At 43.5% G+C, this 11,920-nt stretch overlaps 1 protein-coding gene across 1 annotated transcript in view; it reads left to right on the top strand.

Moving 5' to 3' along the window:
• Positions 1-4,636, top strand: part of Trpm1 (transient receptor potential cation channel subfamily M member 1) — a 102,364-nt gene extending 97,728 nt beyond the window's left edge. The window contains exon 27 of the mRNA XM_005357808.2: positions 3,460-4,636. Within this exon, the coding sequence (XP_005357865.1) occupies positions 3,460-4,636 (1,177 nt within the window). The remainder of the gene's footprint in view (positions 1-3,459) is intronic.
• The last annotated feature ends 7,284 nt before the right edge of the window (positions 4,637-11,920 follow it).

Genomic DNA, 11,920 nt, shown 5'->3' with positions numbered 1-11,920 from the left:
CTCTCTCTCTCTCTCTCTCTCTCTCTCTCTCTCTCTCTCTCTCTCTCTCTCTCTCTCTCTCGGTTGTGAATATGATCTTCATTCAGCTGTTCCTTTGCTCCCCCATCATGGTCTCTAACCCTCTGAAACTATAAGCCAAATGACACACTCTCTCTTTAGTTACCATGATCAATTATCACAGCAATCGAAAAGTAATTAAGACATTCATACTTTGCTACTTTCATTAACCATTTCAGAAGTAAACAAACTCAGTCCATTTCCCCTTCTTTTCTCCATATATCCTGCAACATTTCTGTGTGGAGAAAAGACAAAAAGCAAACAAAAAGAACCCCACCTCAGGCCAACCTCCTTTATTCCTGCAAAGTGATTAAAAATTGGCTTTCTCCAAGTGGCAGCAGTTTTTCAGGTTCTAACCAAAGGTCTGGCAGTTTCTCTTGGCCTCCGTTGGATGGTGTAACATTTCTTCTTCACCTTCAGGAAACAGCCTTAGAGAAGGGAGATGTAAGAGACCAAAATGGGGTCTCTCCCAGAGGCCAGGACCAGAGATCACACAGTGGGACGGGAGGGTTAGAGAGGCAAGCAGAGTACAAGGAGAGCAAAGAAACAATGACTTTGGCGTTGGGGGTTCCTTTTTCATGTGTGAGTGGCTGGCAAACTGCACTCTGAGTTAGTTAATATGGAGAAGCAGAAAATTATAGAATATATCAGAGGAAAGATGTCTCTATGTATACCAGTTTACTTCTCTTTAAATGCACACACAGCTGCATTAGCTTTTTCTGGGATGCTTGTTGGAGGATTTCAAGTTTGACTGGTGCAGAGGCATTGTGGTTTAAATACAAAAGGAATTATTGGAGGTAATAGATTGAGGAGAGCAAGGAGTATATTTAACAGTGAGTTGCAAGTGTCCTTCAAAAGTAATGGGAAGTATTCGGCGCTATTCTTCTGCACATCCCTGCAGGGCAAGAGCAGCGAGAACCCTCAGGACTGGACTGGCTGAGGGAGGAAAGCTATACCATAAGGCAGTCCCAGGTCTTCTCATCCATGCAAATTTGGTCCTGCTTAGCAGCAAGCTCCCAGGAAGCCAGCCCCTCCCTCCTCAAATGATGTAACTAATCAAGGGGCACATAAATAGTTCTCTGTCCAAGAGAAGAGTTAAGAACAGACACCAGGATCCTGCCAAGCAGTAGAGTGAAGCTGTCAGTGAGAGCACAGAAGAGCAGCACTGACCAAAGCCACTCTAGGCAAATGCCAGGCAAGCTTGCTAGCGCATCGGCAGGTTGTGCGTGGCACACCGGATGTCCAGCGTGAGCAGAGGCGGTAGTGCAAGGAAGAGCACCAGCGTCACCCAGATGACAAAAGAAGCGAGAAGGAAGGGCAGACTCTCACAGTGTGGAAATGATGAAAGCCAGCAGAACAGAGAGGAGCTTTTTGTGATCTGTAGAAAGGACACCAGGGACCTAGAACCAGGCTGCACTGCCAGCCACGTTATTATAAAAACCACACATTTTCTTTTAAGACAGTTGGGAAAAAAAATCAAAGCCTGGTGGCACCGCATCAAAGTGTTTGACATCAAATAGGGAGGAACCTGCCTGGACAAGCCACTGCAGGACCCTGGAGAACTCCCGACTCATCCCTGGAACAAATTCAGTTTTTAGAAGGTCATCCAAAATGCTAGACATTCCTAACTGCCTCCTAGAGTTATATGTCATGAACCTATCCACACTGCACATATTGAAATGTAAGATGAGGTTTATTCTAGCAGGTTTCAGTTCAAGCAGCATTACAGTTTCATGAGCTGTTGCTTGGTGATTTATGAGATTTTTAAAAAATTATCTATTTTTTAAAATTTATAATTTGCTATTATCTTTTCTTATGGATTCTCACCAAGAGTATATTGTTAAATATAAATACTAATCTCACATGCAGACAATTTAATGTGCCATTGCCCTGCAAATAAATTATATGGTAATCTGCATCTAATTATTACAATTTATTTTTAAGTCCCTTGAACTTCCAATAAAATTATATACTCGTTTATTTTGTTATAACCCATTTGTCATTGACAGTCATAGCTAAAATCAATGGTAACTACTAGTACATTTGGCCTTCCGGATCTGTGGATTCTGCATCTGTGCATCCGTCCTCAGACTGAAACTATATTGGCAGGCAAGCTAGCTCAATGGGTAAAAGTGCTTGTCCCCAGGCCATCTGAGTTTGAGCTCTGAGACCCACATGGTGGAAGCAGAAAACCAGTTCTGCAAGTTGTCCTTTGGTCTCCACACATGCGCTGTGGAACATTCACATTCATCCTCCCCTGCTCCATGGCACAGGCACGGAAACGTGCGCATGCGCACACAACACTATAAACACTAAATAAATATAGTAAGCTTTAAAAGTAAAATCTTTAAAATTCCCTCTATACTGAACACGTGCCAACTTTTATTTTGTCATTGTCGCCTAAATAATACAATGGAGCCAATCTTTACAGAGCATTTACATTACATTAGGCGTTATAGACCATCCCGAGCTGACTTAGAGTGTGTGGGAGGATGTGTGCAGATTATATGCAGTTAGTGTGCCATTTTATAAGGGACTTGAGCCTCTGATGGACTCTGATACCCGTGAGGGTCCTGGGAGCAGTCTCTGGCAGCTACAGAGGTTGTACCGTATTTGTAGAAGCGACTTAAAAGAGGAGTGCTTTATATTTGCTCACAGTTTGGGGTATGGTCCATCGTGGCAGGGAGACATGGCAGCTGGCTTGTGCTGTAGGGGTGGGAACCCGCTCACTTCTGATTGGTCAAGAAGCAGAGAAAAGCGGAAGCCTGCATGGCTCCTTTGTGTACTGCTGTAGTGGCGGCGTTCTCCTTTGCTTTTCGTTTAGTGGGAACCCCATGGGATGGTACTGCCCACGGCAAGTCTTCCCCCTCAATGAACCCTCTCTGAAAATGCCTTCACAGGCGCTCCAAACTCAGGAAGGCTCTGGGTTCTTGGCCAGCAGCATCTTTCTTCATTCCTAAGGCAGTGTGAGGAACCAGCTGCGAGGCAATGGCAGAAGCAAACGTTGTGTGCTCAATGTTTATTAGCTCTGACCCCTGAAGAGTTACATTTTTCCGTGGATCAACTTCCTTTCTGTAAAATGGGGATGGCAGTAACAGTGCTTACCTCGCAGGGCAGTACTGGGGCCTGAATATACCTAGACCAGCACCAAGTAGACTTATTAGTACTCACACACTCCTCTAACAGAATACTTGGCAATATGGCAAACACTATATGCTAACTGATATTTCCTAATGCTTGTCATAATTTGAGTGAGAGCTTGTATTAGGGGCAGGCAACATGCTCAAGCAAGGCTGGTAATCAAAGAAAGCCTGGAGGTTCAAACAGCGACAACAGTATCTCTATTGTTTTCAATATTTAATTAATCTCAATTTAATAAACGTATCCCTTTGTGTTTACCAGAGTTGAAAATATGTCAATGAGGTTGGAGGAAATCAATGAAAGAGAAAACTTCATGAAAACGTCTCTGCAAACTGTGGACCTTCGGCTCTCTCAGTTGGAGGAGCTGTCTGGCAGGATGGTGAACGCTCTGGAGAACCTGGCGGGCATTGACAGGTCTGACCTGATCCAGGCCAGGTCGCGAGCGTCCTCAGAATGTGAGGCCACCTACCTGCTGCGGCAGGGCAGCATCAACAGCGCGGATGGTTACAGCTTGTACCGCTACCATTTCAATGGCGAGGAGCTTCTGTTTGAGGAGCCTGCCCTCTCCTCGCCAGGGACAGCCTTCCGGAAAAAAACTTGCTCCTTCCGGGTGAAGGAAGAGGATGCAAAGTTGCACCTGGACCAGACCAGCAGCCAGCACCACACTCCGGGTCCCAGCCCACCCGCCACGCCAGGCCGCAGCAAGCTTGCCCAGGATGGTCCCACGAGCGCAGAGCCCAGACCAGGACCGGATCCTGCCATCTCCGCGGGCGAGCTCGACCAGCAGACTGACCTCAAGAGCGAGGAAGCTACACCAGATCTGAATACAGTGAGTGTTGCAGGCACTCAGCTGACCGTCAAAAGCACCGTTTCCCACCAACTGCGGGAGAGCAAACTCGCGCGCTATTACCCAGGAGACCCCAACGCCTACAAAACAATGAAGTCCAGAAGCTTTGTCTATTCTGAGGGCAGAAAGCTGGTCCGGGGACTTAGCAACTGGGGTGCCGAGTACAGTTCAATCATGGACCAAGCATGGAACTTCCACTCGGCAGAATGGAAATGCCAAGTTCAAAGGATCACCCGCTCGCGCAGCACAGACATCCCATACATCGTGTCGGAAGCAGCGGTGCAAGATGAGTTTGAAGATGAGCGCAGCGATTCTCTCCTGGCTCCTCAGATCTCCCGTTCCGCCCTCACTGTTGCTGTTGACAGGACTGAGAAGGAAAACTTACTGTCTGTGAAGCCTCACCAAACTGTAGGATTCCCCTGCCTGCGGTCAAGAAGTTTGCATGGTCATCCTAGGAGTGCGGAACCCACTCCTAGCAAATTAAACAGGGCGGGACATGCTAGTAGCGCCAGCAACTTAGCAGTAGCGCCCGTTGCTCCGAAGGGACAAAATGCCAAGCAAGAGAAAAGAAACACAGAAACTGAATGCTAATCTGTTTTGCTTCTTTGATTAAAACCACAACAAAAACAAAACAAAACAACACACTCACAACCAGAACCATGAACGGATGCCGTCTTGGCCATCCAAAGCATTATCAATGCCTGGTAATGCTTTCATTTTAAAACGATGAAAATTTAAACTTAAATTGTAATGAACTTACAGCCACGTCTTGTTAAGCAAGGTTTTGTAAATGATGTTGTGATACTGCCAGGTTGGGGCTGTAGCCCAGTAGGTAGGGGACTTGCTTACCCTGTTCACCCAAACCCCGCGATCCCAGCTCCTGCACCACATGAACTGCGTGTAGTGGTGTAACACCTGCACAGTTGTGATCCCAGCATCCAGGGAGGTGGGGGCAGGAGGATCAGAAAGTCACAGTCATCCTTGGTTACACAGCAAGTTCAAGGTCAGCGTGGGCTACCCAAGACTGTTACATACAAGACACTAGGCCAGTGAAGCTAGTTAGTTAGTCACTGTCAAAACTGCAAGAGCTCTTCCTTCTGAGAGCCACCTGCAACCTGACAAAGGCCTTAAGGTACTGGGTAAGTGACACTTAATGAGTAAGTGACACAAGAAAATTAAAGAAATAGTAGAAAAATAGTGTGGAAAAAGGAAGAGAAGGATAACAATTAGTAGAAATGAGAAGTAGCCACACTCTTCATGTGTTTTTATGACGAGTTTTGCTGGTTTTATGTTTTAAAATTATGCAAAGGGGGAAATTGCAGAACTCTGTTAAATTTCACGTTCTAATAATATAGGCTGACTGAATTTTGTGAATACAAGGTTACCTCAGTAACAAAACCCAAATCACTGCATCTTTCTCTAGGAACGGCTGTGCAAAGCTGTAGATAAAACCTAAGGGCTAGTGGCTCAACAACCAGAGATGGCTCAAGGCCAAGAACACAGAGTGCTGTGCTCCACCGTGTTGTTCATACAAAACAAAGGGCTAGGCTATCAAAAAACGCCACATTCATTTGGGACTAAAGGTTTGGATTTTTATCCGGGACACATATACCCCTGAGCAGGTGGAATGTAGCATGCTCTGAGAACAAAGAAAAGGTTGGGGTTTTGAAACAGAATATGTCATACACGCTATCACAAATGAAGGTTCACTGGCATTTCCAGCGCTTGCAGGAGCTGGCAGTGGCTGAGTACCTGATGGAGGTAGAGCCTGTGTAAAGCTAGTCTCAATGGGATATCTGCAGTTCCTTCAGTGGGCCCTCCGCTTTATGTCACTGAAGTGTGACAGAACTACCTCCATTTTGTACAATGGTTCCTCACTCACCAAGTCAACACCTACCATAACACCAGGACCTTGTGCAGGAGTTGGGGAGGGACAGGGTACCATCTAGGAATGTCACCACTCAACTATACGCAAAGAATAAAGAGGACTTCCCAGGCTTTAATGGAAGTTAGTTAGTTCCTAGTACCTCTTCTAAGGACTCAAGGAAGTCTCCAGCACACACAGAGAGCCAGTCTCCTGCCTAGAATCACTGATGGCTCTCACAGAAGCCAAGGCTTTCATAGAAAGAACCATTGGCTAGAAGACCCAAGATCTAAGAAGTAATGGCAGTAGTAAGGGACCATAACAGATAAAAACAGGAGATGATGATTTAAAGAGGAGGGAAAGGGAGATGAACAAGTCAGTTTCCTTCTCTGAGTTCCAGTGGGGAGGGAGAGAAAGAAGGAGACACATAAAGGCAGGCAGACACAGACAGAAGCACAGAGCATCGGAGAGGAGTCTGTGGTCTGTTCTCCACTAAAAGCTCACCTCGGGAGTGCCAATGAAGTGAGCCAATGTGATGAACAGGAATGAGACCGAACCCCGTTTTCCTAAAACAAGACTGAGATTTTAATAGATAGAATCCCTGAACTGGGATGAACTTTACAGAAAGGTCTGAACCACCACTACTGAGGTGGGTGGGTCTTTGAAATTTAATACATAGCATTCATTCAGAAAACAAAACTATTACTTGTTTTCATATTGTTGTGTGGAACCTATTTAATTATTCCTGCTACGTGTGTGTATGTGAATCCATGTTTCCTAAAATGATCCCCAAAGGATAGCTATTGACAACCACAATGATTAAGTCAATCAAAAAATTTAAGTCCTTTTTGCTGATTGCCAGATCAAGAGTGGGCTTGTGCCTCTGAAAATCCTCTTGGTGCTCAAGCTCAGGGGGACAGAGTTTTTAAAGGTGAAACCCACAAAGGCCATAATTTACATCAAAGATAGATAAGGGTCAGAGTGCCTTGACCTGTCCATCCTGGCAGAGCATTGGAACTATTCTAGACATTAACCTGACAATTATTCTTTGCTTATTTCTTTTTTAGTTATTTTAGTTTACTTTAATTAGTTTGTTTAACACATCTGAACCGTGGTCAAGGTCATGGAAATCTCAAATGTGTTGCAAGGTAGACATAGCCATTGGGCAGCTGGGTAGAGTGCTGAGCACTGTCTACGAGAACATAAAATGCTGTCAGAACAAGATGGTGCCACCTTAGTCACTGTGCTTCTGCTCACTTCTTTTTCTCTCATTCCTAAACATTTCCTTTTGATAACAAAAACTTTAAAAAAAAACATTCCTTTTTTGAGATTAATATAATTACATTCTTTTCCTTATTTTGGTTGTTAAACACACACACACACACACACATACACACACACACACACACACCCCACTTGCTGATAGTTCTCCTACCTTGCTCAGGTGTGAGACACATGTCCCATCCCTGTAAGTCTCTCTAAGAATGATAGTACTTACTAAGTGTCACCTAAAAGCAACTTTAGATGCCATGGTTTTTGGTGAATATTTGTTTAAAAGATAGAAATGAATAGCTTGAAATCTGAGAACCTGTGGCAACCCAGATATTCTTAAGAGTTTTGTTATGCAGCTTAAATCGTACCATGTAGCTATTTATGTACTTATCTACTTAGTACAACTCAGGTACTGAGAGTTTTATCAGTCCTGGACCCAACTATTTGATATGGCATTGTTACTGTTCCTATTGTCATCAGATTGTCTAAATATAGGGAACCAACTATTAGGGACAAATAATCAATGTAATCAAATATATAGCACCATCTAGTATATCCAAATAAAACACTGCATATGTTGAACTGTGTTGGTGAATCCATACAGAGTCCACAAATTCTCTTTCTGTGCTATATAAATATAACGCAAAATATAATATGGCTTTTATACTTATATCACCCCAAATTCCGAGACATCACATTCAAGTTATAATATGGTATTTGGTAGATATTAAATGTGGCAAGCAGAGCTGGTAAGCTGTGAGGCACTCGGCAATCAGAATGTCCACAGGAGATGTGCCTTTAGAATATGCTCAATTAATTAACACAAGCATTTCTTCCAACGCCATGCTATTATGGTAGTCTCATATAAACGGACATCTTATAGAGCAGGGAGCAGTGGTTCAGGAGATGCAGGAAACAGTGGTGCAGGAGATGCTGCAGACTTGTGCTGGGGAATCCTCTCCAGTGAGGACAATGGGGGAGCAAGCTCTACTAGCATCCACGTGGAAGTCAGCTGTGGCAGGCAGGGAGGTGCACACTGTTGGAAGATGCAGAAGGGCCTAGAGAGATTTGGACAGAGGCTAGCCTTGATAGTATGTGTGAACTCAGTCATGGGCACCAGAAGCAGAATCACACAGTAGCCAGTCTCAAAGTCCCTTTGCTGCTGGGAATCAGTGCTGAGGCTTGAGGTACCTTGTCCCTAGACTATGACAGTGGGATTCTGGTGTAGTTTCCAAAGTTCCAGTTTTTTGTATTGTTCCAATGGGCACTACCTTTATGCTATCTGGGCCCACAACTTAGGGTTGATTTGCTAACATATCAGAACCATTTTGGAATTGGTTGTTAACAGTCTACCATAGGTGTGGTTCGCATAGGAGCTGCCTGATGGCTGACTCCTATCTTGCAGGCTGTACATTATTCCAAGTCATACAAGATGGCTTTACTTATGTTCTTAACATATTAAGCTTGTTTTCAACTCTGTCCTACAGGAATTAGGAACTCAGAGGATCAAAAGACCACACAATGACATCTCTTCTTTGACATTATGTTACTGTTTCCATTCTGATTACATTTCACTTCACCACACAGATTTTTTTTTTGTTTTTTGTTTTTTTATTTTGGTCTTTTGTGGTGGTCTCTGCAAACATTAGAATCAGCAGGGTAACCACCAATGTGAGGCAAGAAGGAAATTCGGTTCAACACAGCTCAGTACCCAGTGTTGTTTCAAACTTCTAGAGTGTGACACCAGGTACTTGACTTTAGGCATTTAAGTACAGTATGACTTTGAAAAAAAGAGTTTGCTGGTAACAATTACCTCAATCCTGTGTGCACAATAAAGCTTAAGGCGTGACTAAATAAAAATTCTTTTGTTTAGTGCATGCGACCTTGACAATAAGAATGGGTTCTGTAGTTTAAGGGCCTAAGGGAGGATCTGGCACGATCGATCGCAATCATCAGGGAGATCACCAAGCTATAAAGTACACGTGACATCTCCCCTAAGGATGGGCTCTATTGACTGAGAAACAATGTTCAAGATAAAGGTTGAGGGAGGAAGAACATGGAGAATTCAGATGTGGCCTGGCCCTTCAGATAACATAGGCCACCAGATTACTAACTACACCCATTCCCTGCTTTCTGGATGAAAAACAGGAATATGTCTCTTCTGTTGAAGAGACAACTTTTTAACATTCCTGGTTTCTCTAGTGCTTATTGCTAAGTATTTTTCCTTTGACCAACAAACCTTTCCGTCGATGCAATAATAATGAGACCAAATTAGAGCACAATTAGAAGATGCCCAGGTTTAATGGATGCCAACACTCCTGGGTGGCCTGGAGGGTCAAGACCACTCCCATAGGCTATTTAAACTGCCCCCGCCCAGAGAAGGATTACATGGTATCGTGATTTTTCATGGTCTTTCCAGTTCTCTGTTTCCTTCTTCATGTTTTCCAGGGGCGGGCACCTAGGAGTATTGGCATCCATTAATCCTGGGCATCTAATTTGGTCTGATGGGATTATTGGGTTGGCAGAACCGTTTGTTGGTCAAGGACAAATACTTAACACTTATCTGTGAGCCCAAGGACCTAGTGCCCTCTACAGTCTTCCATAATCTAGGTTTCAATTTTTACATTTAAGTTGTTAATGTTATCAAACAGCAATTCCATATTCAAGTGCATGCTACTGAATCCATTGGAAATAAAGAGAAATGTTTTGTTTAAAACATGTTTTATTTATTTATTTAAAACAGAAAAATCACATGAAAAAAATATATGATTTAAAAATATATATGAGTGCTGTACGATGAATATCTTTACAACTGCCGCTGAGATTAGAGAATTTGCAGCTTAGTTGTGGTGTCATGTAACTGTTAGTCCTAGGTACTTGATCATTTGCACCCATAGGTTGAGATGAGCCTGGGCACCTCATCCAAACAACAACAATAATGATCACATAAGAACCATGAAGCAGTTTTAAAAAGAGAACTTGCCATTCACTCCTGAAATCTCACTACACCTTCTTCTCCCAAAAGAAACCCGACAGTAAGTAGTCTTGTTTACAAAGACCATTTCCTTGCTGTTTCAATCACTGCCATCCATAATTAATGTCTACCAAACTGTGTGGCTTAACTCATTCACCTCGTGGATTCCGAGGGTCAGGAATTCATAGGCACAAGTCGGTAATCAACACCCGGATTTGAATGCACGCTCATTTCTGTGATGTAAAGATTCCTTCCGATCCCAGATTACTATTGTGGAGGCTCTGAGTGTAGAACTGGATAAAGACGCCAACAGTTGCCTACTACGTCTTAGCCTAAGCCAGCCATAGCATATTATGGACTCATTCCATGGCTTTCAGGAAAGACTCGGCATCTGGAGGTGACTCAACAACTGAGGGCTGAGCTAGGGCGGAGACATGCTTAGTCACAAGTCTGAAAGCTGAGCCCTCTCTGCTGGGATCAACATCTCAGAACAGGGCGCCTATCCGTGGCGTCTGGGAGACCCAGGCTCCCTCGCTCGCAGTAATCAGGTTTCTCCCAGGGTAGCTCCGGATTTGGAACGCGAGTGTCCGTTCAAGCAGGGAGGAAATGTCAGCATTTTTGTGGTAGAAGTCACGCAGGCGGACTTCCAGTGCATTCTGTTGGCTACGGTTGAGTCAGTCACTAACGCTAGCTCAGATTCGAGGGGTGGGGCCACATACGGGAATTTGCTGAAACTTTTGCAGACAGGCTTTAAAGTCGCTGTACTTGTCACTGATTATAGTTTTTAGCAGCTGAACGCTTCTTGAATAATGGTCATCTTTTTGTTTTTGCTTGAAGGTCTTTGAAATCTGTATTAATCTCCTGTTTGGCTGTCTCTCTGTTCTCCTTATAGTTTATTTGTTAAGAACATGGATCATTTGTTATGCCAAGTCCCCTCTGGTCTAAATTTTACCTCTTGGATACTTAGAAGCAGCTTGATACATTATTGTGTTTTGCATAATGGCAGGAGGACTCCCAGGGCTGCTTATACTTGGGTTTTTTTTTGCAGCAAGACAAAATAAGTAAATAAATAAATAAATAAAAAATAAGGGACAGGAGAAGAAAAAAAAAAGTCCTCGGCCTGGAATTCAGCTTGTCTTTTCTTCTTACTGAAGTCAGGAAACTTCAACAGAATAAAGCTAAAATTGCCTTCAGAGATGTGTGTTCTCCTAAAGACACCATCAAATAAGGATGCTAAGAGCAGCAAATGAACCATGCTTACTTAGGGCCAGAATGTATGCGACCTCAAGGCTTACCATATTATCACACCTCTCTCCTTAAATCTAAACAAGTACCTCATTAGGCCACCTTATAAATTAACTTAGAGTTAATAACATTTTTCTTTAAGATAAGAAAATTAAGCAAATCAGTTCACATAATTTTTACTTAATTCTGAAATTATCTAAATTTTATCTTTGCTTAATCTGTAAGCCTTGTTATAAGTTACATCCGTTCAGCAGCATACCGTACAAAGCACGGAATCATGAATGTGGGTGTCAGGAAGAAACCAAAGTGTGACTCTTAAAATGCTACCTCCAGCCTTGTGTTGAGTACTCACCTCTGGGTAAGCGGTTCTCTTCGCCCATCTCTCTCAAATCTAAAGCGTGAACGCGCCCTTAGAATAAACTTCACTGACTTCTGCTTCACGCTGACTCATCTTAAATTGTTGTCTGTGCTATAGTCAAAGTCTAGGCTTTGCGTTCATGTCCGGCTTTGCGTTCATGTC

This window comes from Microtus ochrogaster, chromosome 22, assembly GCF_000317375.1.
Source record: "Microtus ochrogaster isolate Prairie Vole_2 chromosome 22, MicOch1.0, whole genome shotgun sequence".
In the NCBI taxonomy this organism is placed as follows: Eukaryota; Metazoa; Chordata; class Mammalia; order Rodentia; family Cricetidae; genus Microtus; species Microtus ochrogaster.
The sequence above is the reverse complement of the archived record's forward strand: the minus strand, read 5'-3'. Positions and strand labels throughout refer to the sequence as shown.